Genomic DNA, 13,582 nt, shown 5'->3' with positions numbered 1-13,582 from the left:
TCAAATATAATAATATAATATTTAAACAATTAAAAGAGTGATATTAGGCAGTGTCACATAGTAAGCACTAGGAAAATATGGGAAATGGTTTTATCATACATAAATGTTATTTCCAGTTCATCATGAATTTTATATGCTTACACACAGATAACAAGAAGTAATTTCTTTCTGAAGTGTCACTGAACAGCAGTTTAAATTATTAAGAATTGCTCAAACTTGTGAATAAAGCTCTTCCATTTTCATAGCCATAGAATTCTCTGAAGGAATAACACATTCCAATAACCTGGTCTGACCCTAACTTCCTCTGGGGAAGAACAAGCCAGCAAGCTCTAAGACGCTGAGTCTTGACTAGCTGAGGTGAAGGTCACTTCACTGCCTTTTGGGAGATATTTCAGCCAAACTGTAACCACTAACGCAAAAATCAAGATGTTTGAGGGCTGTAGCACTGAAGCAGTCATTCTCTGTTCTGTCTCTCCATTGCATCAGTGACAGACTTCTGACAGGGGAAATAACTCTGATTGCCAGTAGGCAGCCAGGTGAGTGGACAGACTCAGTGTGACTTGACTCGAACAGCAGATGAACAGGTCAGATTGCTTAGAGGAAAATCTTTTCTTTTAACCTGATGCTGAGTCTTTGATCTTTTCTTTTTTTTTATCTCAGATACTAAAATTTAGAAGGATAATACACCACTGAAAACTATTTTATTCGGGCTTTATATGAAAGTCCTTTAAAATGTGGAATAAAGTATACTTATAATGTATATTGGCAATTATTAATTATGTGCTATACTTGATAACTTTGAATTCATGAAATTTACATCTAGACAAATCAATGATCTCTGCTCTTCTGTTCTATATGCATGTAAATAGTGTAATAGAACCCTAGGAGGACCAAGATGAGAAGACTCATCCATACCAGCAGATGGTAACAATCACAGAGAGGTACACATGTGACTAAGCTTTTCAAATGCATTTGTTGCATATACATGTGTTTGCTGTATTTTTCTTATGGGTACATATAATGCATACCAAAATTGTATGATTTTTTTTCAATATTGATATTCCTTGATACATATTTGAGTCAATATGTAACCAGCAAGAATGATAAAGATTACCAGGATATTGCCGTTAAGCTCTCATTTTCTTAAAAATAAAATATTGTTTCACTGCATGGTGGTGGTGGCGTACGCCTTTAATCCCAGCACTCGGGAGGCAGAGCCAGGTGGATGTCTGTGAGTTCAAGGCCAGCCTGGGCTACCAAGTGAGTTCCAGGAAAGGCACAAAACTACACAGAGAAACCCTGTCTCGAAAAAAAAAAACAACAAAAAAAATTGTTTCTTTTTAATCAACACATATTATAATCATGTTACTTGTGATGAGGGCATACAATAATTAAACCAGGATTATGGGTACATAGTGAGAGAGACAGACAATTCAAATGTATACCAATTCTTAAAAGAGCTCCTTGGTTTCTTATATCAAGCTATTTCTTATGTTTTAAAAATAATTGCTATTAGCCTGGTATAGTAGCACATGCCTTTAATCACAGCACTCAGGAGGCAGAGGAAGGTGGATTTCTAGAGTTCAAGGTCAACCTGCTATACATATTGAGATCTAGGACACCCTATGTAGAGAGACAATGTCTCACAATTAAAACAAAACAAAACAAAACAAAATCAACCAAAAATAGCTCCTTTTTTTTCGTAGAAATGTATCTCAAAATAATGGTTTGTAATTAATCTGTCACTTTCCAACCCAAAGCTGAATTTTCTCTATGTTGATAGAATCCTTGGTGCTGCTATTTGGTGTCTTGGTGCTGCTATTTGTCAGATGAGATTCTGTAACTGTTAGTAAGGAATTCTGCTACCACTCCTCACAACCCCAGGCAGCAGAGAGGAGAGGAAGACTCCACCCATGGAAATACAGGTTCTAGAAACAGCATAGTGCTCTGCACTGTGTTGGGTTATCTGTGAGGAGTCCACAATAGTAAGATCCCCCAAATAGGCAGGAAGCCAGGACACAAGTCCCCTAGGACTATAAAATCATTGGACAGAGACCTGTATGCTTTGAACTGATTCAAACTGGATCTCTGCCAATTTTGCATAGGTCTAGAATATGACAATCCCTAAACACTGTGTAGGTCTTTGTGTCACACCAGTATAACTAGGTTCTTATAAGCCTTATTGAAAGAAGTACTGTCTTCACAAACTATCCCCTGGTCTTAGGTAACACAGCAGACCTTTGGTTACAGTTGAAACCTAATGACTAGTTCTTCCACCAGGCAATGAATTAACCCTGGAGGGGTACTTAGCCTGTATCCCTCTAGCTATAGTGTGCCATTATATCTCTGATGTGTGGGTCCTTGTGTTTGTGAGACTCAACAACAGAATAATCTAGCATAAGTCTTACTGATCAAAGAACATTCTCCACAAAATGTTTCCCATATTTGGGCAGTGCATGTGGAGCAAGAATGCATTTATTAGGAAAAGAAGGTACTAAGCACAAGACATTGTCTTGTTACTCCATGCCATTTGCTGAAATCTGATACTAGGTAGATCTTACTGACTGCTATCTTCCTATCACAGCCTAAGGAGGGAGCCTCAAGGACAGTTTTGGGCAGGGTGGAGAAAAACATCCTTATTCCATTAGAATTTTTACAGTGGTGATGTACCCTGACTCTAACCACAATCATGCTTCCTATATCATTATGGGCCTTTGACCTGATGTTGTAATAGAATCCAGAAACCCTAGGCACAGGAAGTGATAAGATTGTATGTCTTTAGTGGCTGCAGGTATGACACAGCAGTCCAGGACAGGTCTTCCCACAGTCTATCTATCCCATTGCTATTAGGAAACAATTCCTGTACTGCTGACCCCAGGCCAGTAACTGAGTGATGAACATAGTTCAACCATACCACAGAAAGTAGGCTGTGGGAAAAGACTGTCCTTGCTAGATACTCATGATATTCAAAGGGAATAAAATTCAGTTGTGTATTGGGTACCTTTTTGACTTTACATTGCCTTCCAGAATGAACTAGCAACAACTGACCAATAGCAAGGTTTCAGAGAACATGGACTTAAGGAACCATTCTGTAGCAAAATAAGGATATGATTTAAGCTAAAAGATAATATATAGGTTGTTGAGAATTTTAGGAGGGACAAGCACAAAGCAAACTAGATTTTAAAGAGTGGAATTAACACCAAATATTTCACTGTTCAGATGACTTCACATCCTACCCAGAAGAAAGAACTTTCAAGAAATAAAGATCACATCAAAAGAGGAAGATGCTGTAGCAGCAGGCAAACAGACAGCAACCTATACGAAATAATTTTCAAACACTGAAACAGTAGGTTTTAAGGAAATTCAATGAAATGGAAAAATACATAGAGATAATTAGAATTTTAATAGAGAAACTTGAAGTAATGGACATAATTGCTGTGGGATGTCATCTGTATGCTGTGAATATATGTTGTTCTGACTGGTTGATAAATAAAATGCTGATTTGCCAGTAGCCAGGCAGGAAGTATATGTTGGGTAAGCAGACAAGAAGAATTCTGGGAAGAGGAAGGGCTGAGTCACTTATACAAATTTAAAGTTAATTTTGCTATACTGTATGTATATTTCTACTTTTGTTTAAAGTATTTTGTTTGTGAAACTCATTTGAAATTGTAGTGAATAGTTGAGAAATACAGATTAATAATTAGTCATCTATGATAATTAATTTTATAGTCATGCTAGTTAAGTTTTCTAGGTATACATAGGAATAATTCAATTAGGTAAGTAATCTTCAGACACTTCAACAAAGACCTACAGAATATGGCATTTAAAATGTTTTAAAAACTTAGACTATCCTGGACAATGAAACACATCTGCTCCTGGCAGCACCCTTTTACTTCAAAGAGAAAGAGGGGAATCAAAAACACTCCATATGTAGTTTATCTTCTTCTTGGCAAAAATAGAAAGAAACTGTTCTTGCCTGGACTGCTTGGCAAAATGTTGTATCAACTGTAAATGCAGGAACCATAGGAAGTTGACCATTGAACTTTGCAAGGAGAGATAGTCTTTCAGATTCTTGCTTCACAGAGGAGATTGCCAGATATTCTACAGGCACAGAGAGAAGTGACTGAGAGACTCTAGGCCTATGAACTGAAGATTGATGCCTCAATGTTACAGAGGAACTTTGGATGACTGTCCAGGCAGGCAGCTGTCTCTGTAATTTCCAGAATTTTGAAAGTTTCTTAAAATGCATTTCCTGTTTACTTAGATATGTTATATCCTTTTAAGGTCTTTGCTGTAATTGAAGATTACATAGTTATAGTTATAATTTTCCTTAGTTATGATAAAAGATAAATTAGATATGAAACTTTAGACTCACAAATACAGGATATATAATATTTTCTTTAATTTTGCCAAATACTAATTAGCTAGATATTGTAACTGTAATTCTTGCTTGATAACTGTTTTTGCTGTATATAATTTTACTATGCTAAAGTTAAAACCTTCCTTTTTGATTAGATAGAAATGGGGAAGTGCTGTGGGGTGTCTTTCTGTATGCTGTGAATATGTGTTGCTCTGATTGGTTGATAAATAAAATGCTAATTGGCCATTAGCCAGGCAAGAAATATAGATGGGGTATGTAGATGAGAAGAATTCTGGGAAGAGGAAGGGCTGAGTCAAGAGTCACCAGCCAGACACAGAGGAAGCAAGATGACAAAGGCAGAACTGAGAAAAGGTACTAAGCCATATGGCTAAACATAGATAAGAATTATGGGTTAATTTAAGTGTAAGAGCTAGTCAGTAATAATCCCAAGCTAATGGCCAAGCAGTTATAATTAGTATAAGCGTCTGAGTGATTATTTTATAAGCAGGCTGTGGGCCTGCAGGGACTTGGTGGGACCTGGAGAAACTTTCAGACTACACATAATTTTAAAAATTACACAAATTTATGAAATGAAAAATATACTAAATGAAATAACAACTATAATTGAATGAATAATAGAAAGTTAGGTTGATCAGAGGTACTCATCCTTAGGCTATCTGAAAGCATACAAGGAGAGAGAACTACAAAGAATGAATACAAATTATGAAAACTTTGGGATGAGATTAAGACTCTGTGTGTTATCTGGATTTAAGAATGAACTAGGAATGCCACAGGGACAGAAAGCTCATTCAAACAGATTGGAGAACTTTCTCAAAGAGCTGTTTGCATGTTCTCTACGCTTTTACCGTCCAATAGCCCATTACATTAATTGTGTGAGTGTGTGTGTGTGTGTGTGAGTGTGTGTGTGAGTGTGTGAGTGTGTGCATGTGTGTGTGTGTGAGTGTGTGTGAGAGTGTGTGTATGTGAGTGTGTGTGTGTGAGTGTGTATGTGAGCATGTGTGTGTGTGCATGTGTGTGTAAGTGATTGTGTGTGTGCATGTGTGTGTAAGTGAGTGTATGTGTATGTGAGTGTGTGTGTATGTGTGTGTGAGTGTGTGTGTGAGTGTGTGTATGTGAGTGTGTGTGCATGTGTGTGTGATTGTGTGTGTGCATGTATGTGTGAGTGTGTGTGTGCATGTGTGTATGTGAGTGTGTGTGAGTGTGTGTGTGAGTGTGTGTATGTGAGTGTGTGTATGAGTGTGTGTGTGTGTGTGTGTGTGTGTGTGTGTGTGTGTGTGTGTGTGTGTGTGTGTGTATGTGTGTGTATGTTTGATTTGTGCTTTTGGCAAGTCAGGTTTCGTAGTTCTTGAATGGACATAACCCTGGATAAAGATCTGTATTTTCAATATTAGGTCTGGATATTGCCATAACGTAGATGTTTAATTTTTTTTAAGTATTCCAACTCAAGTTCTTAGTAGAAAAATAAAATCTATAAATCCTCCACCTCCAATCTGTGCCTCTCTTGATGCCACTTAAAGCATCTATGGTATATCTTTTCTGATAGATGGTAATCACTCTGTTTCTTCAAACTGTCATTGGTGCACCATTGTCTTATAGCAAGGTAATATAATGATAATATAGATTTAAGTCTTTCCATATACTGCATCGTTATCTCAGGTTTTGCTCATTAAGAGAAGGATTAATTCTCATCTTGAACTAGTGAACTATAACTATGCTGTTTAATGGCATTTGATGATACATCTGTCTCTAAGGCTTAACAGTATTTATTGTGGTCAAGTGGGAACCTCTGGGTTTTCAAACAACAAGCCAGATATGTGTCCATAAATCAAGCTTAGCAAGGGAGGTTTTTGTTCCCTAAACTTGAATTAGGAATTAGGACATGTGTTTGCCTCATCAGGCCTTTACCTGTCCCAGTCACCCAGCAGGTTGCAGAGATTTGTCCTGGTGCTCACAGGCAGAGCTTTGCCAGAGGCAATCACCTCTTAGGGCTACACTCCCTCATCTCACCAGAGTCATTTGAAAAAAGCTTTTCTCAGAAAGATTTCTTTTTGCAGGTGTCAACTCTATGTAGCCCCACCTAACAACCCAGGGCATTCAGGAAAGCAGGCAACTGACAGATTTAGGTTTGCTTGTTCACTAGCAGTTCCTGGATTCTGCACCTTCCTGTCTTGGCTCTGTGCTCCAGGAAGTTGTTCACAACTTTAGGAACCCTAGTATCCCTAGAATGTACTCAAACTTGGAGGTACTGGCTAGTTGCTTCTTAGTTGTTGGTTAGAAGCCAGAATACATTGCTTACAGAGAGCATTTGCATTGCTTCAGGGGATCTTTGTGTTACGGTAATTAGGAGCACCTTTTCATTCTGACAAGTGCTCACTCAAAACAAAAAACAAAAAACAAAACAAAACAAAAACAAACAAACAAACAAACAAAAAACTTGATGCCTCAGCTAAAAGGGGCTTGGCTGTTTTGCTTTTCCCACATAAACAGTTTCCTGCCATATTGGGCTCTTTGTGCCTCTCTATCCAAACCCTCCCAAGCATTTTCTTGGGAAATTCTGACCTCCACCTTTTACTAGCTTGAAGAGACAGAGCTTAGAGGGGTTTGGGGATACTCAAGAACTGCCTTCCTCATTGCAGGGAGGATTTTTAAAGCTTAAAGAGGTTTTGCTATTCTAAGAGTTTTGTTGTTTTTCCTTAGAGCAAATCACAGGTGATTTACCATATTAATATCATCAGGTGATTCTTATTTTTTGTCCTTCTGAGAAAGTTCTGAAAGGCTTTTTAGAGAGAGGTTTTTACCAAGTATGTAAGAAAGCTTTTAGTTTAAGAGAAATATTTTTTTTCCCAAGAGAGAGAAAGACTAGCTTTCCCCCAAACCTCTGAACTTTAAACTTTTTGGCTTCTTACACCTGCATTTTTGCCTCAGGGAAAACCACTTTCTCCTGTCCCTTGGACTTAGTATTTTAGCTGTCCCTAGGCCAAAAGCTTCCATAGGAATCTTTTGTTCTGCACAATAAGCGCAAAGAAGTTTTTTTCTAACCATAAAGTTCAAGGAAGATAGATTTTTTTTTCCTCAGTTTGCATTCATAGCCCCCCAAAGTTAGAAAATTGAAGAATTTTTCTGTCTAGTTGCCTAACTTGTTTTAAATAAATTTTTTCTACACAATTTTGCACTTCTAAGTTTTTCCTGTACTATATTACTACACTATACCTTATACTTATTTTTCACAGATAGAAATTGAGAAAGAGATAGAAGACAGAAATCTTGATAGAGGAGATTTTTGCACTGCAACATTGGACATCTTTCCAGTCTGTTTTTCTTTTTTCTTGGGGATAAAACCCCCTGCCCTATTTAATATTCCATTTTAACACTGGCCATACCCTTTTTCCAATAGTAGGATTCACTCCCACTTTTGCTAAAAACTCTACATAAATCTCAATATTACTGTTATTTTCTTTTGACTTTAGTCCCTATTCCTTTGTCTTTAGTCCCTGTTCATGGTGCCATTCTGCGGGGTGGCTACCCACCAACACCACAGTTCCCCAGAGTTTTCTTGAATGACAGGAGCAGGAAATATTAGATAGAAAGATTTAGATTGTGGAGATAAACAGATAGAAAATACATGGTAGCCTGGAGAAGGCCTGGAACCTATTCCAATGGGCCCTGACTGTCTCTGCCCTAAGGTATTCATAGAAAGGCCAAGGGGTGGAGCACAAGATCTCCGCCCAGCACAGCCAAGTGCAGACCATCTCAGACACTCAGGCCCATGGTCCTAATCATCCTTTATGCAGACCTGCTAGATAAAACCACTAGGAACCTAAAAATTGGCTCCCATACAGAAATAGTCTGATTGCTCTTAGCTTATTTGTATAGAACATGTATGTTTACATTCATGCCTCTGTGTGTGTGTATGCACGCACACATGCACACACACACACATGCGTGTATGTATGTGCATGTGTCTTGTATTAGAAAACTATTTTCAATTAAAAAATAGAAAAAAGGCATTAATTAAAATGACCAGAGAATGGTATACATTTTTAAATTGGTATTTGCATTTTATATATTTTTTTCTATTTATATTATACGCTTCATTCTTTATGAAAACTGGTGCAAGTTTTAGGTTAAGGCAGTCATCTGAATCCCACAAAGGCGCTTTAGTTGTAGAAAACTGATGATCCTGACAATCCTGCCTCACCTTTTTTAGTAAAGTGAGATCTTGAAGAGAGGGAGAGAGAGAGAGAGAGAGAGAGAGAGAGAGAGAGAGAGAGAGAGAGAGAGAAAGGAAGGAAGGAAGGAAGGAAGGAAGGAAGGAAGGAAGGAAGGAAGGAAGGAAGGAAGGAAGAAACTAGTACACTAAGTCCACTGATCACAGGGAATTGGAAATGTCCTAAGGCTTACCTAAATGAATTTGAATCTGGACAATTTAGCATTTACTGTCAAAATACAGAAAGATGGCAAGTAGTCTTAATGCACGCACATCCATGGATTTAGAATAACTAGTCCAAAGAGACATACAACATATTTTAAAATGTTAGGCATCTAGGAATAGTTAAAGGAGTGTCAGGATCTGCCTGACACCGGGGGAAGAAATCAGTCAGGGACAGAGCCTTCAGCTAAGCATGTGTTTTAGTCATGTGTGGAACTGAAGGCTGACTTTTCTCCTACCACAGCTTCTGTCATCACAGTTCAGTCAATAGGAAAGCCTGGAGCATTGGCAGTAAAAGACAATGCACAGAATTGTCTTATAAGCATGTAGTGAGATAATTCCCCACTGGTCTTTCCTGTTTGTACTGGATAATTCACCCTATTTTTACCCAATATTAATGTAAAGTTAGTGTGAATTGATCTGTTCAAACATAGTCCTTATGTCAATACCAAAATTAATTTAGAATAGTGTTTGTGGGTGATGTTTAACAAAATATTTACAATGATAACCCTGACATCAGATAAACAACAAATAAAGTTTTCATGGTAAATAATAGTCACATTAAAAAATAAAATCAATGTTAGCTTCACTTCTTAGTCATTACTTTAAATTTATCTTTACATACCTTAGCAAACCATGAATCTTGGATTTATAATTGATATCAGCATGAAAATAATAGTAAAATAAAATATGTCTATACACATCATGCAGATACTTATCAATTACTTTGGGCCATTTTTTCCCCATGGATTTTCAAGGTAGTCTGTATCTGGAATGCTTTTGTATAGAAAGCATAGTTTTGAGTCTTAAAATTATTTTGCTAGTTGTCGATGGCGCATGGGATGATTAAAGGTCACTTAATAATATATCACCTACTGATTTCATAGATCTCTTTCCTTGTGGAAGTACACTCTAAGGAAATTTATATCATATAAAAATTGACCAAGGAAGATTTATTTCCCAGCACACGTAACTCAATGTTAAAGAATGTAAGACCCCGTATGTAAAAATTTACTGATACACAATGACTGTAGTGTTGAACAAAAATTTTAAAATGCTATGTATTTGAGGACATTTAGTAGATCATTGTCTATAGAATATTGCTTTCAAAAGAAATGGGCCATAAAAAACATTCATCAGTGACATTTTTTACAATATTAGACATTTGTTTCAAAGATTGCTTTTGGTCTGTTAAAGCAGGTTTATCATCACAGAATTACATTTGAAAATTGTAAATTGGGAGAACATAAAATAAATTTTTAAGGAATTTTTTATTCATTTTACATAACAATCACAGATCACCTTCTCCTCCCTCCTCTCACCTCTCTCACCTTTTCCCAGTAACCCACCCCTCATTTCCTCCTTCAACAAGGCAAGGTCTCTCTTGTTGAATGTACCGGCACATTCGGCAGAGGCAGACCCGAGCTCCTCCTCCTTACATCAAGGCTGAGTAAGGTGTCCCACCATAGGTAATGGGCTCCAAACAGCTCATTCACACACTAGGGATGGATCCTGATCAAGGACAAACATGGTATGTACTCACTCATAAGTGGATACTAGATGTAAAGCAAAGGATAAAACTTTAATATAGTCTTAACAAGTCAGTCTACTAGCAAAGCTTAAAATGCTCATTTTTGACTTTTCTTTCTTACCTGCTTGTGAGCATGGTCATATGAATTAATGTGATTGTCAAATTCCTGGTGCTTATAATACTGCTTGTCACAGAGTTCACAGTAAAAATTGGCCTTCAAATCCTCCAGAGCTTTGGCAATAGTGTTCTCCTTCTCAGCATAGTCCTGAAACATAAAATTTCAAGGATTCACACAATTAGCTCTCCCTTGAGTTCACATTGCCTTGACCGTTGTAAACTTTAGTACAGTAATTAGAGTTAGAAACAAGACAAAGGAGAAATAAAGAAATACTGGCAAACCAAATTTGAAAAAAAAAAAAAAACCATACAAGTTAAGTAAAATACTCATAGAAAAAGCCAATATAAATGAAAAAAAAAAAAACAGCAAAAATACAAACAAGAAAGTAAGTCAGATAGAAAGAAGCATTAACAGAGCATGCTCTACTCTGTGCCAACATTAGAAATGAGAATCCAACAGCAGCTATGATTCTGCTCTAGATTTCTGATTCTTAGCTAATGGAAAAATCCTCTTTAGTAAACAGCTGAAATGTATGTGGAAGAGTTCTGGACTGCTACATACATATGCAACCCAGGTGTTTTCTTTCTTTCACATATATTTACATACATCTATTGTTTGTCTAAATTGAATTAATTTGATCATTGTAATTGACTCCATGATCATTTTTATTGAAATAAAATAAACTTGAATCTTTGGGTAATAAGATACTTTTCTGTAAATTGTTTAAGTTCTTCACCTAAAATGTAAAAGAGAGAAAGACAGAAAGGAAGGAAGAAAAAAAGAGAAGAAAGAAATGGTAAGAAAGAAGAAAGAAAGAAAGAAAGAAAGAAAGAAAGAAAGAAAGAAGGAAGGAAGGAAGGAAGGAAGGAAGAAAACTCAGTAGCACATCATATCTATGATGCTTAACATGAATAAAGATTGATTTATAACTCTACCTCCAGCGAATGAAGAATAATTAGGTGTAAAGCATATTTATTTATTATTTATTATTCTTTATTCTGTGTGTCTTTTGCATCATTTATCTTGATCATATTCATTTCTTCATTCCTTCCCATCCATCCTCCACTCCTGTACCCTTTCCCAAATATAAGAAATTCAAGAGAAAAAAGGGAAAAAAATTAAGAGGGGAAAAATTAGAAATCTCTTTATGGAAGCTTCAGTATGACACAGTGATTCAAGCCACAAAGACCTTTGTCCCTATGTCTTCATATGTGTTCATGGCAAAAAGTCATTGGTCTGATTTGAGGCCTCTGGTTTCTACTACACTATTGATGCTGGGACCTCACTAGAACTCTTCTTTGATAACCTGTTGTTGTCTTGTGTTATAGAAATTCTGCAGCTTTGGGGCGGCGGGTCAGGTGCATTTGCCTGCTCCAGCAGATCATAGATGGGGTGGATGTTAGGGTGGGATAAGTCATAACCCTGTATGTGGGCTTGAGCAGCTGTACAGTTGATCCTTCAGATGAGAGATGGGGACAAAGCTGAGACTCTTTCCTGCCCATGCTGCCACAAGACAGATGGTAATGTGAACAGCTCTCCCATGTTGACAATTTTAGGGCTGGCTCACCTACACCTGCCGTAAGAGGGTTGCTTATATTTTGCTATGCTGGCCAGGTGCAGGGCCTCCTCTCTGGAGTATTGTAACTGGTGGAGGTCAGGGATGGCTCTCCCATCAATGCCTGGGGCAGATGAGAAGCTGGTGCTGTGGTCATAAATGAGGGAGGTCTGTGAGCTTCTGATTAAGAAGCATGAACTACTATGGCTCTTGGCTATAGCTTTGGTCTCAATACTGTTGTTTTTGCCAGACACAAGTGAATTTTACATGTTGATACTGGCTGATTTTATACATTTTAACTTAACCTTTTTAGAATTACATACAAGAGTACTGCATTTATATAATTTCAACCACTTCTCACCACTCCAGTTTCTCCATGCCACCTAACTCCCTTTCAATTCATGATCTCTTCTTTAATTGTTATTCTTATACACACACACACACACACACACACACACACACACACACACACACACACACACACACACATCTATTGAATCTATTTAGTACTGTTCAACAGAACTTCAAAACTTCAGTATTCATCACAGCCTGCATTATTTGTCTGTCTTACAAATTTACTTATATATTTCTTTAAAGTTGAACATAACATATTGTTGAACATATTCATGTCTCATGTGCCACTATAGCATGAGTTTTGGAGATAAAGGGGTGATTGTAGGCATAGCTATAACTCCAACACTGCTTGGGTAGATGTAGGTCAATGCTTGAAGATTTTTTCCAATATATTACTAACTTCAGGTTCTATGAGAGATCTTGACCCACCCCCACCCAAAAAGCTGGAGAGATGACTCAGCAGTTAAGATCACTGATTGCAGAGAACCTGAGTTCAGTCCTCAGCATCCACACAGTGGTTCAAAATGTATATGATTACAATTTGAGAGGATCCAACTCTTCTCTGGCTTCTGTGTGCGCCAGACATGGACATAAATGCAGGCAAAACACCCACACAAGTAAAACTAAAGGTCAAAAAATATGAAGGTGGGTATTTATCAAGGAAAAAAAATCTGATATCCACTTTGGGCCTTTATGCATGCACAAACACAATGACAAACATACAAAATATATACACATAAGTATGTATATATGCACATTTATGTATATATGTCATATTCAAGAAGTCGGTTAACAATAATCTAATGATAACTAATACTTTTTTATATTATTGTTTATTGTAATGAGTAAATTTATGCACACCATATATAATAAAGTTTACATGATTTGTGGAGCATGTCTTGTAGTAACTAACCATTTGTCAAGATCTGTGAATGAACAGTCAACTCTCTTAATCAATTTATTGTCAGGATCTGTGAATAAATAGTCCACTCTCCTAATCAATTTATGGAAGATTGTTCATTGTTAGATATATTTATTTTTTATTTACTTCATAGGAAAAGGTAAAAATATCTAACATGGAGAATTTTGTATATGATTTCATGAATTTCAATGATTAATTATTATGTCTCAGCTGATTGGTCACCTATTCCCTATTTTGCTACTTTGTTACCTCTGAAGTTTAAGAAGTTTAAAAAATGGAAAATGAATTGTAC

The 13,582-nt window shown here is 36.9% G+C and overlaps 1 protein-coding gene across 1 annotated transcript in view; it reads right to left on the bottom strand.

Moving 5' to 3' along the window:
- The window catches only part of Znf804a (zinc finger protein 804A), a 216,208-nt gene that overhangs the window by 18,687 nt on the left and 183,939 nt on the right, over nt 1-13,582 (bottom strand). Inside the window, 1 exon segment of the mRNA XM_036186279.1 lies at nt 10,463-10,606. Within this exon segment, the coding sequence (XP_036042172.1) occupies nt 10,463-10,606 (144 nt within the window).

Source organism: Onychomys torridus, chromosome 4 (assembly GCF_903995425.1).
Source record: "Onychomys torridus chromosome 4, mOncTor1.1, whole genome shotgun sequence".
NCBI classification, from domain to species: Eukaryota; Metazoa; Chordata; class Mammalia; order Rodentia; family Cricetidae; genus Onychomys; species Onychomys torridus.
Note: the sequence above shows the minus strand (reverse complement) of the source record. Positions and strands in the feature narration are given on the sequence as shown.